This window comes from Mirounga angustirostris, unplaced genomic scaffold (assembly GCF_029215605.1).
Source record: "Mirounga angustirostris isolate CCGP_5_RB_7025 unplaced genomic scaffold, mMirAng1.0.hap1 SCAF_11, whole genome shotgun sequence".
In the NCBI taxonomy this organism is placed as follows: Eukaryota; Metazoa; Chordata; class Mammalia; order Carnivora; family Phocidae; genus Mirounga; species Mirounga angustirostris.
This window is the reverse complement of record NW_026991719.1, coordinates 76,066,016-76,088,458: the sequence shown is the minus strand read 5'-3', so window position 1 is coordinate 76,088,458 and position 22,443 is coordinate 76,066,016. Positions and strand designations below refer to the sequence as shown.

Genomic DNA, 22,443 nt, shown 5'->3' with positions numbered 1-22,443 from the left:
TTTAGCTGTTTTCTAAATCTGTTTTATGCAATGTGCTAATAAATAATAAAAACAATTTATTTTGGTTCAAAAAGTTGTACACTTATTTGGAACCAGATGACTGAAGAATTCATTCAGTTCTTTCTATCCCTACCCTATTCCAATTCTCTTTTGCTGTTTTAAGATACCTACAGGAATATATTTTATCATTTCCCTTCATAGATTGTATCTATAACATACCTTCAACTATTTTATAAAATCTTTAAAATAATCTTGTCAATATTATATTGAGATCACATATGAGTTTATTTTTTTCTAAAAGCCCATCAATAATCTATACTATGTAACACGTAGCTTCCAATAAACAGCAAAGCATTCTCCTCTTTCCATCTAACTGAATCTTTCTCAAATTCTCGATCCAGAATAAATCCTATCAAATAGCACACATCTTGAATACTTACCAAAAAAAAGAGGCGCTCATAGTGTTTTTATGTTCTTCATACCAAGCATTTTATAAAACTGAATACATTTAGCAAAAAGTGTAATTTAGACCTACTACTTGCAAGCCTCTTTGCACATTAAATGCATTAAATATAAACATAAACTTCAATATCATCCTGATTTTAGTATTATTATCCTGTAACATGTAACATGTAATACAAAGTATAAGATAAAGCAGAAAGTGATTCCTTAAGAGAGTTAAAAATAAAGTGCTACAGAAGTTCATATAAATTACTAGGTAGAAATTGAAGGGGATGACTTAGGGGTAGCAATCAGGACAGGCTTCAGGGAGGGCTGTGGAGGATGGGCAGAATGTTGACAAAAAGAAAAAAAACATTCTATGCAAAAAAGAGATCCAGGATGAGCAAAGTCAGAAAGTCAGAAGAAAGACTGCATGAGGCTGAGGGGGTGGTTATGTTCAGGTAACAACAGGCAGTTTTCCAGTCTGATTTTTAAAGCAAATTTATAAAGGAGAATAATGAAAAGTAAGGCTGACAGTAAGGCTTCAAATGCCCCCATTTTTGCTTCTAATCAACATTAGAGAGGCAAAAGAAAAGACAGGGTCATGCAGACATAATTCATTACATATTCCATCTTTCTAATTTCAATCCGGTTTTTATATGACTTATTTTTTGACCAACATATATAATCTCTAGGCAACCATAACACTTAAAGTGGTTATTTCTACAATGTATTCTTTCTGGAACACTTTTATGAAATCCTTATCTGCCAATTTTCTCAATGAATACATACTTCTCATCTTCTGAAGACTAATGAGACCATGAGAAATAAGCCCCTTTGTACCTGACTTTCCACCAGAGTGATTTTAATGATTGTTTTCTCACTCCTCTCTAGTCTCAAAAAAACAACAAAGAAAAATCTCCCCCCCTAAGGCACCCACCCCATCTAAACTCTAGAACTAATCCTTCATCATTTCTTCTAGAAACTGATTCCCATAGTTTCCTCCCTTTATTGCAGGATATGGATGTGATACAAATTCCAATGTGAGAAGCAGTTCATAGATAAGACATGAGTATAAAATAGTTTATATTGAAGATCAATCATAAATATCTATCTAATTACATACTGTCTTTCAAAAACACTCTCAGACAAGATGAAACTTTTCCATGAACCATATAGAGCCTGTTGGCCTGCCACTTTGCAACCCTTTACTACATTGTACCTATAAGGCCAATGTTTACCTCTCTTTTCCATCAGACCTAGTATTTTGAGTAAATGAGCTAGTTCACTGGGGAAGAAAGACATGTAAATGATTTATTATAATATAATATGTTCAATATTGTAATACAGCTGTATAGTGATGCTATGGTAAGGAAGGAGTTATCTAAGATAAATTCTCCTAAGACTGAAATGAAGCTTAATCTTGATGGATATTTAAGAGCTTTCTAGGCACCCTAAAGAAGAAAAGGGCATTCTAGCTCAAAGAAATAGAATATGCTTGATTTAGGGGTATTAAAGAGTAGGATGTTAAGGAATTGCCAAGTGTTCTTGTACAAATAGAGGACAGGCACATATAAGAATGGAGGTGGAGATGAAATTAGAAAAAGGAACAGGGATAAGATCACAAAGGGCAATAGGAAGCCATTTGAAAGTTTTAAGTGGGGGAATCAGCATGATCTGTGTAACAGTGTAGAACATGCATGGCCAGGGTGAGAAAGTGAATACCAGAAGACTACTTAGGAGGCTATGGCAATTACAGGTATGTTTAACATGAGTCCCAACTAAGGAAGCAACAGTATGAGTAATTAGGGGAGAGAGTTCAGAGTTCTCTAAGAGAAATAATCAACAGAACTTCAACTCCACTGGATATGAAGAAATCAGTAATATTAAACCAGCTCTGGCATAAACCATGCAGAGACCAGGCTAGCTTCAGCCCACATTAAAATAAGCTCAAAATTCCTTAATAGCCCAAAACTCTATTTAACCCCACCCTCCTACATCTAGCCCCAGTTTAATATAGGTCCTCACTGATTCACACAAAATTCTCCCAGGTAGCCCTGGAAACAAATCTCTCTCCATCCTAATCCAGTATTTCGCAAAGTATGCTTGCTCTTCAGCCTACCTTAAGAGGATCTCCTATAGTGCTTGATAAATATGCAGAGTTCTTGGCCCTATCCTAGACCCCATGAGGGACAAAACTCGCTTTTATACACCTTCTAATTTGAGAACCATTGGCCTAATCCAGCCTACCTACTACTATCAAATTTATTTTTCTTAAACCCTGCTTTCCTCATGTCACTTCCTTGTTCAAACTAACTTCTAATCTTCTACCTGGACTTCCAAGATCCTCTTTCAACTTGATTTTTCAAGCTTTCCAATATACATTCTTTGTTCCAACAAAGTCAAATTTCATTTCTTGCTTGCCTTTTCTCTGCTCCCTACCCACACAGCTTGGTTCTTTCTCTAGGTCTTTGCATCAAATATTTTCACAATCTGAGAGCTTCTTTGTTGTCTCATCTCCCTTATCAAATCCCAGCCATCAAAACTAAGGATTCTTAAAAGTCCAGCTTAAGTCCAGAAATTTCCATGGAGTTTCCTCTAATTACTCTACCCCTACTTCTCTCTCCCGCTTATGAATCCCTACAACACTTCCAATCAGCATGCACAATTTAAGGATTGATTCTTTCCACATATCTTAGTAAAACTGTAAGACCTTATCCTTATTTTCCAGTCATCAATGAAGCTAACACAGTTCTTGGCACATAATAAGCACTAAAGAAATATTTGCTAATGTTTGAAATTATCCCAAAAGATTAATGGCTTTTTGCCCCGGATGTCACATAAATTAAAAAAGAAGAAAAAAAGGTACTAACTCAACTTTTAAAATCAAAACAAATATTAAACACATTCACTATTCTGAATACTATGGTACTTGATAATGTTAAAGATAATGTTTTCTGCCCTGTTCTCTAAATACAGACTGCTTAGTCATGAAGAAAAGGTATTTTATAAGTACCTCTCAATTACAATATAGGCCTCAGGTCATGATCTCAGGGCCTGGGATTGAGCCTGGTTGGACTCTGCTGAGCACAGAGTCTGCTTAGGTTTCTCTCTTTCCCTCTCCCTCTGCCCCTCCTTCCACTAACGCGCTCTCTCTCTCTAAAATAAATAATCTTTTAAAAAAAATCTCTAAAAGACAGCAATAGAAAGAACCTTTAAAAATAATGTATACCAATAACTTCAATTTATCCATTTAATAACTAAACCTCAAAGAAACTACATGACTTGCTCAAAATCACACAGCCAATTAGTAGCAGCTAACAAAGACAAAAAACCTAGGCCTCTTGACTGCACATCAAAGGTTGTTTTCATTATACTATGTGCTCAGTGATACTAAAATCAAAGTGAGATGCATTAATAAGTATTCCTGCTAGCATAAACCAACCTATTAGGAGTCTCTCCCTGCCATCTTAAGGCACTGAGGTAATACACCCAATTTCATCAGAATCACAAAAACTGAATCATAAAATCATAAACATAGGTACAACTCTAAAAAAATAAGTAAACTTTCTAAAACAAGTATACGGGGTGCCTGGCTGGCTCAGTCGTTAAGCATCTGCCTTCGGCTCAGGTGATGATCCCAGGGTCCTGGGATCGAGCCCCGCATCAGGCTCCCTGCTCAGCAGAGATTCTGCTTAGCCCTCTCCCTCTGCCTGCCGCTCCCACCGCTTGTGTGCTCTCTATCAAATAAATAAATAAAATCTTTAAAAATAAATAAATAAATAAAATATACAAGCATATTTCAGTTCTAAAACATTCCCAAAACCAACAGGAAAAATACTTACCATAGCTAAATTCTCATCACCTGATCTTAATCATCTCACTACTTTGGTAAAATATACTCCAAAAGAAAAACCAAACATACAAAATACTATAAGCAAAAATCGCTCAATTCCCAAAAGCAAAAATTCATATCTAAGGGTAAAACACATCTTTTGTACTCACCATAACTTTACTTCCAACTATCTGCATGCAGTGGTCAACGGAGAGTGGTTATGGTGTAAAAAAAAAAAAAAACAGCAACAGTATTAGTAATCAGAAGCTTTTCACAGAAGTTAAGTGTTTAGTAAATTAGTAAATAGCTAACCCTATGTATACTTTTAATACTTTAGATCTAGAGGCTAAATATACCAGTATTAATTTCTACCATATTTCAAAAACATGTAAAGTCTGCAGGATAAGGATTCCCAAATAAAAGAGTATTAACTGTTTGAGGGGTTGTTTTTAAATGTACTGTAATGGGCTTATATAATATAATCTAAATCTCAAGTAATATAAAATTAAGTGTAACCAGGCATCAGATATTTTACCAGCCCAAAGCCACTCAAAAAAATTAGCAATAGAAAACTGAATTTTTTTTCAATGTTCTTCTTTCCTCATTATAACAGATATAATATTAAGAATGAAATAAGGCATTTTAGAATATAAATGTTGCATTCAAAGTCATGCATTATGACCTGCAGGTTGAAAACTGGAATATTTTATATTATGATTTTAAGGTTTTTAATATTGTTTTATATTATACTTGAAAATTACAAAGAAGATAGATTGCTTGTGATTCTACTTTTCTAGGTCATCCTAGCATTTGTATTATGAGATCAGATAATATGACATGAAGACAAAGAAGCAGTTATATGTAAACATGCAGATATTCATAGGGAGGAAACAGTTCAAAACCTGAAACTTTGAGCTTTCCTAATAGATAAGAGATAATAGAATTTCTGAGAAGTTGAATTGTGTTTAAGAAAGCAAGAAGTGAAATCACAGTCCTAACATAATTTTATGCCAAAACCCAATTATAAATCAAATCGTTATCAGATTCCTACACTTAAATATAAAGCAATGCCCAAAAAAGAACTAATCCATAATCTAAAACCATTTATCTGACAGCAGTTATTATCAATATGTGTTCTATTTTCAAGCTAGTACTTTTTTTTTCCAGCTGGTACTTTAAAAAGAAAAATAAAATACTGAAATCCCAGAAGAATCCTAAATTGAACAGGATACCACAAGACACAAAAAGATACTGACAGTTGCCAAGCAAATTATTTCAGAGGAATCCATGACTCTCCAAATAGAGAAGCAGCGTTCTTAAATATTCATTCAACAGACTATTTACAGGCAGTGATTATTTAGTTGAGTAAAAGCCTCTTTGGTGCCATTAACAGTCTCCTGAATTGAAAGATAGGCTATTGACCTAAATTATTTCCCAACCAAAAAGAGGTCTTATTTGTCCCTTGTTTATTTAGCACAGACATGAGACTAAAACAAGAATGCAAGCCTGTCTTAATTAAGGCAGGTCTATACTCAGTGAAACAACCAGAATATAGCCCATTAGTAATTCATTATGATTGCAAAATGATTCCATTTAGCTAAAGCACATACAGTGAACAGATGAGATTTGGCCAAGGGAAGCTAAAAGAAACAGGTCTGGTCATGTTTGACTTCAATTGTTTCACCTGAGAAAGAAAATATCTGCTAATGGCAAAAGCAAAACTGTAATACATATATACACACACAAAGAGATTAACTGTAACTTTCAACTGCTTGTCAATCTAAAAATTTTATACATGTATTTGGTATCACTACTTTAAATTACTTCCTATTGAGTTTTTTTAATCAATGATACCTATCAATATGTCATGTGTCTTAAAAATGTAACTTTACATATTTTAAAATCTCAACTTCAAAGATTGTGACTTAAGTTAGAAATAAACTAGTTTCTTAAAATTCTAATAAAGACATTGGCTTTTGGCAAACTAATGTTAGGATTTCAGTGACTAATTTTTCCTCATGAATGTCTATATAGGCTGTTAAGATAGAACATACAAGACTCCCTAAATCACTGATATATTGTGCCTCTTTCAGGTTTATGAATGGGTATGACAATGTTAGCAATATTAACAAAGCTTGGTTTTCCATTTCTGAAAATATATGCTGGTGTTTTGAAAATATAAATTCTTCCAGATTATTTGTGGCCAAATTATCAACATGTACCAACTACTATAGGTCAGGTCCATAACCACACTTGCTATAATGAGCGAATGAGTCCAGCTTGTGCAGAGAAGAGGTTCTTCTCCATTCCCTTATTTAAAATTCATTCATCACTGACAGAGTTATTCAAGCTTTTTCCTTTAACATTCATACAATTTAATATTCTCTGTTATGGAACTTTAACAAGAAAAAACTAAGCAACAGTTTTCATTATCTTTCAGTTTCCTATATATTTTTATTCCATGCTTGTTTTAGCAAAGTACATTAAAAAAGGCTTGTTTGCTTTAGAATCAGGTTTTGAGCAAATACCTGTATATTAGTTTCATCTTGCTTTATTGTTTTTACCCAGGAACCCAGGAGAATGATGGACATTTCCTACTGAGTTCATATTTTGTTTGTTTTTCAATTCTATGCAAAATGACTTATGCAGGTGTTAAAGAGGGAAATGTACAATTTACGTTTAAATTTAACTATAATTCTCACATGTTTTATATGTGACTATAAAACATTCTCCATCAGGAACACTAGCCCTTAACTTTGTTTTTACTTCAAGATTAAAGTTTTGACTACTTATAAAGTATTTTCACAAAGAAGTGATTACAATCATATCTACTTTAAATGAAGAAACTTTTTTTAAGATTTATTTATTTTAAAGAGAGAGAGTACATGCACGAGCCAGTGGGAGGAGGGGCAGAGGGAGAGAGAGAATCTCAAGCGGACTCCACACTGAGTGTGAAGCTGGATGCCAGGCTCAATCTCACGACCCTGAGATCATGACCTGAGCCAAAACCAAGAGTCAGACACTTGACCACTTAACTGACTGAGCCACCCAAGTGCCCCAACAAAGAAACATTTTTAATCAGTGTATCAATATAATGAAAAAGTAAGCCTAAAAAGTAGAAGATATACAACATGTCTAAAGCCTACTGAAAGACAGCAGGATGGAAACCTTGGTTACACATAGGTAAACAGCCATATGTTAACCTACAGTTTATGCAAATATTATTGATCATGAAGAGGTCAAAGATAAGAGGATTGTCTGTCATTAAATGGCATCCCTCTCACCCTCATAAGTACATAAGCAATTTTCTTGGTTTTATCAACAGAAAACACAGTACTAATTAATGTCTCCCCAAGGTAAGAAAGCTTTAAAACATGTTTATCAACAGGCTTTCTTTCATTGTAACATTTGGTCCATGCAAAAATATTAGGAAATAAAATGTATACTCTTGAAAATCTAATGAAAGAGCTATATGCAAGTCAGGTGCTCATATGTACGCTGAATGAAACAAATAAGGGTCACATACTAAATAGTTACAGTATTGATTTTGAGGCTAATGCCTGAAACAGAATTGTCATGTCTTTTGAGAAACATTCAATTTCCATCTTTCAAATAAAGCAATTCAAGAGAGATCCTCCAACATTTACCCAAATTTTAGCACTTTAATGTGAAAAATGAGTATATAACCTAAATGTATATGTCTTTGGTCAGTTGAAGAGGAAACAATATGAGAATAAAAACAAGTTCTACATGGAGTAAAAATAAAAAGGTTATAGAATAAGAGCTTTGTATAATCTTCATTATATTCAGTCCCACTTACATAAACAAAAACAATAAATGAGCCAGAAACACTAACAAAATCTTATCATTAAAAACACATGATTATTCATATATTATCTGTACTTTGCATTCAGATTTAGTTATATAGATTTACTAGTGTATTTGCCTTTAGGTATTTGAAAAATAACACTAAATGTACACTCTGAATTTCCTAAAGCATTTTACTGTGAACAATAACTTGAGTGCAAAAATGAGAAGAGATTCATCACAATTTCAAAGTAAAACCCTCTGCATCACCAAATTCTATTGAAAACAACGCTCATGGCAAATTTCACTTATCACTTGAAACATATTTCTGCCCTTGGATACCAGAAGCAAATTAAAAAACATGCCGTTGCTCTGCTCTGGCAGAGCTGGAATGCATTATGTTTAAATAGTTCAGCATTCAGATTTAGCTTGCTTAAACTATAATATGGAATCAATACAATTGTAGAATTCAGGGCAAAATAAAAAATATCAGTAATAGGATAGCCAAATAATTTTAGAACATATTTTCCAAAGAGGAACTATTTTCTTTACTGGTTAACTTTTTAAATTTAAAATATGGATTTTTTACATGTAAATGCATGTGTATTATTTATATACACATACATAATATACATACCACACACATAAAATCAATGTATTTGTGTGTGTGTGTGTATATTTATATATATACACACACATATATATAAAAAATATGTGGTATATGTGTCTACACACACATAATATATATACATAGTGATTTTATGAAGTCTAGTTGTATAAAGCTTTTTCCTTAGAGAAATGTAAAAGATACATTTCATCATTTTAAAAATACATTTTTTTCTTGCAAAAAGAAATCAAACCTGAAGTCTATTTTTGGAAGCACCTTAGGAAGTGAACAAAGCCATATATCCCATTAAAACACTAGTTTTTCCTGCTGAAGAAAAGTCTTTCCACAGAACTCTACTTTCAAGTCTTTTGAAATTCACACAGATTTCATTAAAGCTCCTTCTATTAAGTATCCTCTTTTATACTAAATTAAGCTGTACAATAATAATTATGAGGTAATTTATATAGTTAGCATCACATAAAACAATGGGAAAAAAAACTAAAACAGCATATTAAAAATATTGCTAAAAATTTCATGCAAGAGAAACTAAACATAAAGCTTCAATAGAAACTAAACTTGTGACTAGCCTATGTTTGTGTCTTCTCCCTCAAAATTCAAAAGTTTCATACAACAAACAGTATATTTAGTGGAATATCTACAATTTAGGACATGCACAAAACCACTGCCCCAAAACTCACTGGATTAACTCAGAGCCTTCTATACTTAGTCTGTATTGTTTAAAATAATGAAAGTCTAATTATAAGCAGTTTTAAGTACATACTAATGTGTAAAAATACACATATAAATTTTTTTCTGAATAGGCTATATGAGAACAGTGAGGCAAGAACTTGAAGATCTGAGGTTTATTTTTGCGCAGATGTACTTGGCTCCGTGGCTTAGCTGGTTAAAGCTCCTGTCTAGTATTTTTGCACAGATAATGCTGAACTCATTATGGTAGTGTAGGGAAAGTGTCACTACTTACAGATTTGGCAGTAGCAGAAATATACTGGACAACCATCTCACGCTTGGTGGTAAAATCTTTGTTTCGTAAAGGAGCTTTTCGTTCTTCATTAAGGTTCATGTCCTCCTGTTAGAAAGAACATCTGTTGTGAGCATTTACAAATTTCTGCTTGACTTTCAAAAGTGATTAATAAATACTAATATTCTCTTTTAAAATAGTAAGTCATGCTGTGACTAACAACAATGATCATTCTGGTGGATCCTTCACTATTATTTTTCACTCCAGATACCATAACACTGTATAAATTTTACCATATATTCATGGTTCGTATCTCTACAGAGTCAACTAATGAGCAGAAAGAAAAAATTTTAAACTATTCCAAAGAATAAACTGGCAGTTTTGCAGCATACATCAGATAACCTTAGCACAGATATTAATTTACCCTGATAGCAAAAATAAACAAACACTTTACTATTTCGCATATTCTCCCTTAGGATCACTATTATCTAGAAGAACAAATATGATTTTTAAACTAACAGGAAATATATATCTATAATATGTCACTGAAGAAAAATTCTTGAGAAGTTGCTGGATTTGGAAAGCAAAAAAAATACCAGAAATATAATCAGCTGTGCTGGGATGACAAAAATTACTCATTGGAGGAAAAAATACTCAGTTGTAAGAATACATTGTTTTAAGGTTCAATAAGCTTTGATTTGGCTGGGAATCTTTATTATGTGATACACACACATATAACATTTTCACTAGAAAAATTGTTTTTCTTCACTTTTAAACTCATATTAACCCTTACAACATTTTAGGACACTCATGAGGGGTCACAAAACCAAGTTGGAAATGACTATGATTCAAAAAGCAACATCAGGGGCACCTGGGTGGCTCAGTCACTGAGCATACAACCTTGATTTCAGCTTCAGTCATGATCTCAGGGTTATGAGATCAAGCCCTGCATCAGGCTCTGTGCTCAGCAGGGAGTGTGCTTGAGATTCTCTCTCCCTCTGTTCCTCCCCCCATTCATATGCTCTCTTTCTCAAATAAATCTTTAAAAAAAAGCAACATCAAATGAAAGGACAACTTACAGAATGGGTTAAAATGTTTCCAAATCATGTCTGATAAGGGACTTGAATCCAGAATATATAAAGAACTCTCACAAATCAACAATGAAAAGACAACCCAAAAACAAATGGGCAAAGGATTTGAATAGATATTTCTCTAAAGAAGATATACAAATGGCTGGTAAGCACATAATGTTCAACATCATTATTCATTAGAGAAATGAAAATCAAAACCACAAATGAGATACCACCTCACTCCCACTAGAATGGCTAGGATACAAAAAAAAAAAAAAAATGGTAATAACAAATATTGGTGAGGATATGGAGAAACTAGAACCTTCACACATTGGTGAGAATGTGAAATGATGCAACCACTTCGGAAAATAGTCTAGCAGTTCCTCAGAAAGTTACACAGAAAGTTGTCACATGACCCAGCTTATAATTAAAATAATGAAGACATATGTCCACACAAAAATTTGTACATGAATGTTCATAGCAGTAGCATCAAAGAGAGGAAACAATCCAAATGTTCATCAAATGATGAATACCTAAACAAATATGGTATGTCCAGACAATGGAATATTCAGTCATAAAGAAGAATGAAGTACTGATAAATACTATAGCATGAATGAAACTTGAAACCACATTATGCTAAGTGAAAGAAACCAGTCACAAAAGACCACATATTATGATTCCATTTATACTAAATGCCCAGAATTGGAATATAGAGACAGAAAATAGATTAGTGGTTGCCAGGGGCAGGGGAGGGGGAATGGGAGGATTAGGGTGTGACTGCTGATAGGTATGGTGCTTTATTGAAGTGATAAAAATGTTCTAAAGTTGATTGTTGTGATAGTTTCATATCTCTTTGAATATACTAAAAAACACACTGAAGTGCATATTTTGACAGTGAATTTTATGGTATGTGAGCTGTATTTCAATTTTTTAAAAATCAGTATTTTTATCCTTTTATTCTCTTAATTCTGGCCATTACTATTTTTTTTTAATCAAGGAAAGTAATGAGCAAAAAAATATCAACATTATTTTAAAGACTCATCTGTAAGAATGTGAGGGGGGAAAAGGATCCATGAAAAGAAATCAAGCTGCATCTATCTATAGAATACTAACTTCATTGACAGCAAGAATCTCTTGATCTATATTTGCATGAATTGCAGTGACTCCTCTGATTTGTTCACAGTCAATACCTATAAATTTTGTTTATATATACAAAGGATCCTCCTTACTAACCACCTCCGTCAAGGTCTCTACCCCTATCTTTCCTATTTTATTCCTTAATTCTCATTTGAATATCGCCTTCTGTCTTGAAGACAGAAGACATCTTTTTTCCCCTCTCTCTCTCATAGGCTAGATCTAACATTGTTGAGTCAAAGCAGAATCAGAGAAACAAGGCTGGATAGCACTTTTAATGTAGTCCACAGATGCTCATCTATGCTTGGAGTTGACTAACAGAAAACCTACTATCTCACAGGCAGCCCATCCCATATTAGGGAAGTTTAATTTTTCCCAAATTTTTCTTTGGAAGACTAAATGTGCAACAAAATATAATAGCGAGTTAAAGTGGCAAGACTATGTCATTATTTTTTCTTCCCTACTTCCTAAATATCGAATCACTTATTTACTGGACATGTGCCATGCACCAAGGAGTATGCTAGGCTGGCTAGGGGGATGCAAATTGAAAGAGAGCTTGTACCCACAAGTTAAATGAATTCTTTATGAAGCACTTAGAACAACGCCTGATACTTAGTATATGCTATCTTTGTTAAATAAATAAAAATAAATAATTCATGGTCTATATATGCATATATATAGCAAAACATATAAGCAAACAATCGTAACAGAAGCATGTATATGATGCTTTGGGAACACAGAGGATAGATGGAAAGATCAGAGAAGTCTTTACCAGGATTTGGGTCTTAAAGGAAGAGAAAAATCTTAGTCAGGTCAAGGAGACTAGCAAGGAAACCATCATGTCTTCTGTCATATTTGGCTGCTCAACAGCATTTAAACATGCTCTCTACATTTTAATACATCCTCACAATGTCAGTCCCACCTAACCAAGGAAAAATCCATAAAAAATACATTTGTCAGACTCCCTTATAACTAGAGTACAGACATAAGGCTTAATGCATTTATAGGATGTGTTGATTCAGAAATGAACGATGTAAAGAAGCAGACCACAAGTAAGCGATCCATTCTGCTGGCATGGGCGGCAATACAGGAGATATGGTTACGCAACTGATGGCAGCCTCTGCATGTTTTTCATTATGACAGTTCGACCAAGTGGTTCTGGGATGGCAACAGCTCCTACATTGGACCAAATTTCAGTTGTGTGGTTCTGGAAGTTATTCCTGTGATATTATCTGAGGCCTGTTTCTGCAACTCTCCCAATTCAAGAGCTACTTAGTATCTTCAAGAACTACCTAGTATCTCTAACTAGCCAGAACGGATTCCCTTATGTTCAATAATTTGGGCTACTGAAGTAATTTAAGCAACTAGTGATAAGAGTCTAAACTAAGAGAGATGGTAATCAGACTATATGAGGTTAATAAACTCAAGAACCATTATGTTATTTGAAGGCATCATTCTCTTTCAGGCTATTATTTGAAGGCATCATTCTCTCTTTCAGGCTAAAGAATACCTACCTGCTTCAACTTATTTTCATTTGACATGGCTTAGTGTCCATATTTATTTCTCTCAAATACGCTGTGGTTTGATAAATGCAAGGAAGGAAAGGACTGCCACCTCCGTCATCTTGAAATACATTACCTCTATTAATTCAGCCTCTGATTTTATGACCTTATTGGCCAGCGTATCATTCTGCTGACTCATAGTGTTTGTTTCCATCAAAACCCCTAAGCACTGCTCACATATGCTAGGCTAGGTTTCTACAGCCTCAAAACATTCTGGCTAAATTATAGTCTCCTACAAATGTGGTTAGCATGAATCTGCATCCCCCAAGTAGAATCAACTCTGAAATGCCAACAAGATTGAGTGTCTGTATCTGTACACCTCACAGCCAGGCCTAAGAGTATGGTAGTGCCACCTTTGGCAGTCTCTAGGTAGAGCGTTAACTCTCCTTCCAGTGATATTTCTACACTGTAATGAGCCTCCACTCAATTTTTAATGACATATACTGCTAAGATCATGCCATCAGAGTAGAATCATGGAGGTAGACAGAATAAGGATATGTGATTATAGGCCTCAAAAGAATGTTGTCTGGTTTAAGTGTGATCATGCACATTAAGCCTGGTGTATATTAACTAGCCTTCAAAGAATGCTTTAATACTGCAAGGTTGTTTGTAGTTTTCATACATACACTATGCTATTACACGTTTCCATTACTTTGTTCATGATGCTCTTCTGCCTAGAATGCGGTGATCTTCACCACCCTCTCCCTCTAATAACCCTCACCCCATCTCATCCCACCCACCCCACCCAAATCCTTATCTGGTTAACTTTTTTTTTTTTAAGATTTTATGTATTTATTTGACAGAGAGAGCGGGAGAGCGAGAGCAGGAACACAAGCAGGGGGAGAGGGAGAGGGAAAAGCAGGCTTCCCGCCAAGCAGGGAGCCCAATGTGGGGCTCGATCCTAGGACCCTGGGATCGTGACCTGAGCCGAAGGCAGACGCTTAACGACTGAGCGACCCTGGCGCTCCATTATCTGGTTAACTCTTTTTTTTTTTTTTTAAAGATTTTATTTATTTATTTGAGACAGAGAGCATGAGAGGGAGGAGGGTCAGAGGGAGAAGCAGACTCCCTGCCGAGCAGAGAGCCCGATGCGGGACTCGATCCCAGGACTCCAGGATCACGACCAGAGCCGAAGGCAGTCGCTTAACCAACTGAGCCACCCAGGTGCCCTATCTGGTTAACTCTTAATCCTTCCTATTTACCTTCAAATTTCCCCCTGAAACATCTTATTTAGAAATCACTATCTGCATTCAATTCTTCCATATTAATTCCTATATTATAGCACTTAAACTAAAACTATCTGATAAATCCATCTCCCCTAAACTCTATGCTAACTTGAAGGCAGAAACTGGGTGTTGTTTTTTTTTTTTATCTTTGTACTCCCAGCAAAGAGTGTAATTCCTGAAATAACTAAGCATTTAATAAATATTTGTTGAACCAATGTGATATTTAGGAACTTTTCTCTAAATATTTTAATTTGCTTTACAGCTACTGACATTTTTTATACCTATAAATTTGCCACATAGGTTGATTGGGAATAGGTACCATTCATACGAACAGAACAGACCACAATGACTCATTTTATTCTTACAGAAGTAAGATGCATACTGCCAATTAGATAGCTAGTATTTCCAAAACATTAACTGCAACGTTATAATTCAATCATTAAACTAAACAGAGCAATATTCAACTCTATTAATTCTACACAACATAATTGAATATGAAACTCTTCTAAACTCACTAGTTCTTACAGTACTCAAAACAAAAAAGCAAGCTTTCACTATAACATTTAGTTAGTACTTCTACAATACATGAGAAGAACGTAGTATTTTGTAGTTTCAAAAAATGTTTGAGTCTAAATAACTAACCACTTACATTTTTAAAGCCATGTTTATAAACACGAAACCATTTTTTTCTCCTTCCATACAAGCCATGATGCAATGTTCCCATTACAGATAATTTCACTTCTTCAGCAAATAAACATCATATTCTTAAAGTTACTACTGAGGAGCCATATGAGAATAGTCAAATGAGGTTAAAAGTTGACCCACCTGCCTATTCATTTTCATAATCATTCACCCATTGATTCACGCATGCATTCATTCTCACTCTCCTTTTCCCACTCCCTCTCATTTTCCCTTCTCTCCCCTCATAAATTTTTAAATGGGTGACGGTATAATTTTGAAAACTTTCTCCTTATATTCAAACATTTTTTCTTTTAACTCTTCCACTATTTTTTAGTGTCAACCTTTTACATCTTTACATTTCTTCTTCCCTATAAGAAAGAATACTTGTTCCTTCTTTCTATAAATTTGCTATAAATTTCAATGTATGTTCTATAAACTGTTTCTGCAACATGTCTTGATCCCAGTTTAAGGCTGTATTTTCCATTTGCTCTTTTAAAATCTGAACTTGGCTTCACCATCAAATGCTTGCCTTCTTCCTTCTGCTTCTCAGTAGTAATTATTCAAATATTCTTTAACTTCCTTGTTGAAGGGAACTGTAGCCCTGAATGGAATGAACCAATGATATGCTAGTACCTAAAAATATGCCCTAGCATGACAATGATTATGGTTTTGATTTTATAGCATTTAATTAATCTTTTCTAAATATACATTCCATAATTCCTCTAGCTTCTGTGAACTAGAAAGGATAAAACATTTCTAAAACTCTATTATCAAGAATTTGCTCCATAATTAGTTGGCCAATCTACCCGGCATTAAATAAATACCTCATGTTTTCAAAAGATCCAGTTAACTTTACCTATACAGACTGCAGTCATTTAACATATAAAAGCTCAGATGGAAAACAAAGTTGAAGGAAAAAAAATTGTCTAAATACATTATCTCTGCAAATAGTATAAAGCCAAAAGCAAGAAATAAAGCATGATACTGAATGAATGTTATTGAGTATGGCACAAAAACTCAATTATTTCTGCTTTCAGGTCTTATTGGAGGGATGTAACTTTTTTTTTTTTTTTTAAAGATTTTATTTATTTATCTGAGACAGAGAGAAGGAGACAGACAGAGAGCACATGAGAGGGGGGAGGGTCAGAGGGAGAAGCAGGCTCCCTGCCAAGCAGGGAGCCCGATGCGGGACTCGATCCAGGGACTCCAGGATCATGACCTGAGCCGAAGGCAGTCGCTTAACCAACTGAGCCACCCAGGCACCCGGGATGTAACTTTTAATACCTACATACACCACTTTACCATCAGGAGGGTAAATTCAGAATATATGTTGGATATTAGAAAACACAAATATTATTTTTACTTTCCTATAATCCTTAATTCTGAAACAGTGGTTTCCAGAGTCCAGAGACTAAAGGATCCACTGCAATTTGTGAAATATACACATTTTTATTCAAAAAATACAAGAAAATAAGGTTTACTATTTAACATGATAACAATGGAATCATCAATGGATCCATAGGCCCAAATGGTACATAAGGTATCTTAGGGCAAGAGTGGGGTATTCACAATGTGATTCTGTTCACTGTCCATGCACTGCAACATACCGCAGCTTCCATTTTCTTGGTTAAATGGATTTACACATTATTTTATCTAGTTTTAACTAAATCAACTATCAAAAATAACAAAAAATGGAAAAGTGGTATTCAAAGATTCCTGCAAAGACAAAAGATTAAATAGCAAAAATGTAAGCACAAGGAAACAAGAAAATGCTAGACTGTTATATATCCTACTCCTAAGTATGAGCCTTTCATTCATCATATATGATAAAAATAATGAAAACCTAAGGCTAATAAGCTGATCCTACACGATTAAAAATTATTACTGTAGCCATCTGAAATATGGATATATATCATTTTCAATGATGACTCCCATTTTATGTGCATATACCTTGAAATATTAGCTAATGATAGTACAAACCCACCTCAAATTAGCAGACCATTTAAAAGCCTAGCATTCAGAACATGAAGAGAGCTTTTTCAATTTTCTCAGCAATAATTAAAATCATGTGATACTCAATCCAGCACTTTAGTGAAGTTTTCTAAACTTAATGACGTATGTTTAGAAGCCTTTTTTGAACTTTTTCTTTCATTAATAGCAAAAGACAAAGGTCCAGTGATACTGGGGAAACTCTTGGTAGAAGCTGCTGAAATACATGCAAAACAACATGGCATTAAACTAAAATACATTCCTTTGTCAGCAAATACTGTCAGAAGACCCACAGAAATCATTGCTTAAGATTTACTAAAACAAGTAGAAAAATAACTCAGTGTGGGAAATTTATCACAAAGTTGAATGAAAATAGTTTTTTTTAAACAACTCAGCTTATATTATTTGCTAGATTATTTCAATAATGAAATACAGAAACTACTTTTCTTTGAGTCACTAATGGAACAAAAAAAAATATTACCAATATAAATGATTTACTTAAAAAAAGATGTTTTATGAAAAAACTGTTAAGTGGGAAGGATTCCTGAATAAGGTCACCCCACATGTAAAATTTAAGCCATTCTAAGAAAGAAATTGAAACCAAAGTACACAAGGTGCTACAGAGTCAAGAATGTAGTTCTTTTTAATTAAAGCAAGATATTTCAAGGAATATAGAATATTTATATCTTGAAATGAGATAGGAAGTGGGCATGAAAACATACTATACCAGATATTTCTGGTTATCTCGATAAAATATTTAAAAACTGCTGAAATTTAGCATGACAGGCATTTTTCATTCACAAAAAACTAGTAATCCCTTCAAAGTTTAGGATTAGTAAGAAAGTAACTGCTTTTCAAATAAACTTCATTAAAAAAAATAAACACATTGGCAGACCCAACTTCCCTGTCAGTTTCCTTCACCATTGCATGACTCACCTCTTTCTCCTCCTTCCTGGCATTAGATGCAATGTGAATAGACATGAGTAGATCAAACATGGAGGTGAGGGTCTCCACATTATGGATGTGGAAGTAAAAATGCAAAGAGTTCATGACCCTTACGAAATTAGTTGAGGCCCATTTTTTAAAGCAAATTTTGATCCATTTATTTAAAAATATAAAAATGCAACACTCCAAATTAGTTAGAAGAACTGTCATCAAGGAAGATGGAAGTTTACTAGCCATGGTTCAGCAGAAAACCTTTGCTTGATTCATAGATTGGACGGAGAAAAGTTAATACTATGATTTAGTAAGCGTTGCTAACGATGTTCTTGTTCCACTTGGACCTACATATTTCTTTCAGATTTATGTTTCAACTATAACAGACATTAAACCAAATAACTAAATGAAATGAATCTGGAACTAAACCTTCTAATTACTGCCTTTTTAAAAGTAAGACATAAAAAATAATGAAACAATGACATTGCTCTCACTAAAAAGTTAATCATAACAGCAAAGGCTTTTGTACCATTAATAAATAAAATTTTAAATCATTTTAGGGGTGCCTGGGTGACTCAGTCTTTAAGCGTCTGCCTTCAGCTCAGGTCATGATCCCAGGGTCCTGGGATTGAGCCCCGCATCGGGCTCCCTCCTTGGCGGGAAGCCTGCTCCTCCCTCTCCCACTCCCCCTGCTTGTGTTCCCTCTCTTGCTGTCTCCTGTCAAATAAATAAAATCTTTAAAAAAATAAAAATAAATAAATCATTTTAAAATCTTGTTCATGTTTTTCTCGTTATTATGTCTATATTTTACAACAGACATAGTATACTAATATACATACATATATGTATAAAATTTTTAAATAAGGGGCGCCTGGGTGGCTCAGTTGGTTAAGTGACTGCCTTCAGCTCAGGTCATAATCCTGGAGTCCCGGGATCGAGTCCCGCATCGGGCTCCCTGCTCGGCAGGGAGCCTGCTTCTCCCTCTGACCCTCCCCCATCTCATGCTCTCTCTCTATCTCATTCTCTCTTAAATAAATAAATAAAAATCTTTAAAAAAAAATTTTTTTTTAAATAAAATACCTGGGGGTTACTTGCTCAAACATACATATTTTTCTAACAGGACAGTAAATCAAGAAGTTTATAGACTATTACACTAATGCAGAGGTTGACAAACCTTTTCTATAAAGGGCCAGACAGTAAATGTTTTAGGCTTTGTGGGTCACAGGGTCTTTATCACAATTCAACTCTGCAATTGTAACACAAAAGGAGCCAGGAATGACATATAAACAAATGCCTGCATTTGTTTATTAAGTATTGTATTAAATATTGTATTAAATATTCAAAAATATTTATAAACACTGAATTTCATATAATTTTCATGTGCCCTAAAACAATCTTTTGATTTTTTTTTCAGCAATTTAAAAATATAAGGTTAAAACTTTTTTTCAAACTATTCTTACCTTTTGAGCCATACAAAATAAAATCCTAGAGGCAGGGATAGTGTATTTGTCATCTTTATGTTTTCCTGGACCTAACAAAGTATCTGGCATTCAGTAGAGAGTTGTCAAATAAACTTCTCCATTTTCTATTTCACAATTTCACATTATGTCCTGCTCTATCACCCCTATCAGAACATAAGCTTCTTGACAGCAAGAGATTCCCTGGAGTTCCTCTCCGCTCTTTCTTCCTCAGAGCTTAGAACAGTACCTGGCATACAGAAGGCATTGGACCTTGATAAACTAAATTGTTCAAGCTCTGAGAATGCTTTAATGCCAAAAAATACTGAAAATTCGTAAGTGACATGGGGTTTCATAGAATATTCAGGTCTTCCCTGTTTCCTCCCTGAGCTCCTGCACAGGGTTAAGTGCCCGCAGTGCCTATTCACAGCTGTCCTACTACTATTGAAAACATTTTTTTATTTTCTTCTCTCCCTGACTAAACTCTACATGGGCAGTAGAGGTATTGCATTCATCTTTGTACCTCCAGCATGTAACAACCTGGCATACTACACATATAAAAAAAAATGGTTGTGGGGGCGCCTAGATGGCTCAGTTGGTTAATCGTCTGCCTTCAGCTCAGGTCATCGTCTAAGGGTCCTGGGATCAAGACCCACATCGGGCTCCCTGCTCAGCGGGGAGTCTGCTTCTCCCTCTCCCTCTTGCCCCTCCCCCCACTCATGCTCTCTCTCGCTCACTCTCTCAAATAAATAAAATCTTTCAAAAAAAAAATCACTGTGGAAATACATTCATGGCAAGAAATACTAGTGGAACCTTTCAAACAAAAAATATATTTTGGAAAACATTTCTATGTACAAACCAAGAACAGAGGCAGTAAATTGTGAAGTTTACCAGCTACAACCGGATAAATTTGCAAACCCTAGCTCCTTTAATTCTTCTTTGTGGGACTCCTACCCTACTACTCAGTTGCGAACCTTTGGTGAAAATCATATTTGGTAAGGAAATTTAAAAGTGACTCAGATTTAGTTACCTTTTTAAAAAAAAGATTTTATTTATTTATAAATAAAGAGGGGCAGAGGGAAAAGGGGAGAGAGAATCTCAAGCAAACTCTGTGCTGAGCACGGAGCCTGACGCAGGGCTCAATCTTACGAACCTGAGATCATTCATGACCTGATTCAAAATCAAGAGTTGGACACTTAACTGACTGAGCCACCCAGGTACCCCTTAGTTAACTTTTAGACCTATTTACTGGATAAGTTTTGCTCCTCCTTTACAAGCTTTTCTTACAATCTATGTAAGAAAATAAAATATATTATCTAGATGATGCTGGTGTTCTCTCAGTCTAATATACAGTAAGGACACTGGAAATGTAAATGTAACCAATGGAAAATATGTGATCTGAACAATTTCTAATCATTTCTGAAAACTATTTCCACAGCTTATTATAGATTTTTAAGATTTAGTTTACCTATATTTTATGGTAATTTAACTATTAATTCAAATTACTAATGCTGACAGCAGTAAAAGGTTCTCATCCAAGCTAACCAACTCCTAAGACTAATGTTGGATAATAAAGAAACCCAGGAGAGTCAGGGGAGAACAAGTACACTTGGGTTAAAGTACAACACCTGGGGTCCAAAGTCACATATTCTCACTAAATTGATGAAAGCCAAAAGTGAGAGAACAAAAACTAAAAAGCTTCGGGATTATTTATGGCAGTCCTAGCAGATAGAATATGGGATAATTTAGTATTTATTGCATATAACTATACTATCATTGAAATATGCCAAAAATGCAAAATATATTAATATAAATTGCTGAATAGTAACAAAGTACAAAACAAATTTGCATGTGGAATCATATTAAAATGAGGTTGAAATGAAGTGTGCCTACAAATTAATCAAAAATCATTACTAGTCTCATCTTTTGCATATGACAAAACTATTTAATTATCTATGTTAGAACAGATCTATATGAATCCAATGTCACCAATGTAAGCCGGACTTCCACTCAATAGATCCTTCTGCTAGCTAATAGAAATCAAATTCCAACTTGAGTTTCCAAGAAGTCTCGATATGTCTATTTTTTAAGCTTAAAATGGAAACCCCCTCTCCCTCGACTCCCCCAAAAAGAACTGCATACAAAAGAGTAATAATACTCAAAAGGAAACACAAGTGTCCAGACATATCTCTCTCCTTGTTCTAACTGCCATTAATTCAGTTTGTATAAAAACAAGTTACCACTACTAAATATTTAATAGTCCTTAGGCAGTATATTCAGTGTGCAAAAACCAGTTCAGTTATTCTCAAAGGCCATGGTAAGCTCAAAGGCCATGAAACTTAGGATATTGAATAATTATTCAATTACACCAGTATCAATTTACTTAAAGTGGAAAGGAGGAGACATTTCACCAATCTAATTAGAAGCAATACAAAATGCTTCTGATTAACATGAAAAAGGTTACAAATATGAATCTCATTCAAATTTGAATTCTGGGTTAAAGATGATATGTAATACTACTATAGTTCAGTCATCTTTTACAGTCAGCAAAAAAAAAAAAAAAATGTAGCAGTATTGCTGTTTTGGTCCCACTACCTTTACCCACTTGTGAAACATTTGAAAATATGACTCTGGGCAGAGGAGGGGAACAAGAATCTTAAAGAGCAAGCATAATTTACTCCTGCTGCTAATTATAAAAATCATATAAAAACAAGTGTTT

General features: G+C 34.4%; 1 protein-coding gene across 7 annotated transcripts in view; it reads right to left on the bottom strand.

The window, feature by feature from the left end:
- DIAPH2 (diaphanous related formin 2) overlaps positions 1 to 22,443 on the bottom strand; it is a 961,567-nt gene that overhangs the window by 884,326 nt on the left and 54,798 nt on the right. For 5 of the 7 annotated variants that reach the window (XM_054508614.2, XM_054508619.2, XM_064574326.1 and 2 more), the window contains 2 exons: positions 9,673 to 9,777; positions 4,447 to 4,467 (listed from right to left, as the gene is read on the bottom strand). In XM_054508614.2, coding sequence (XP_054364589.1) covers positions 4,447 to 4,467; positions 9,673 to 9,777 — 126 coding nt within the window. The remainder of the gene's footprint in view (positions 1 to 4,446; positions 4,468 to 9,672; positions 9,778 to 22,443) is intronic. The other 2 variants (XM_045880234.3, XM_064574328.1) reach the window with 1 other exon arrangement.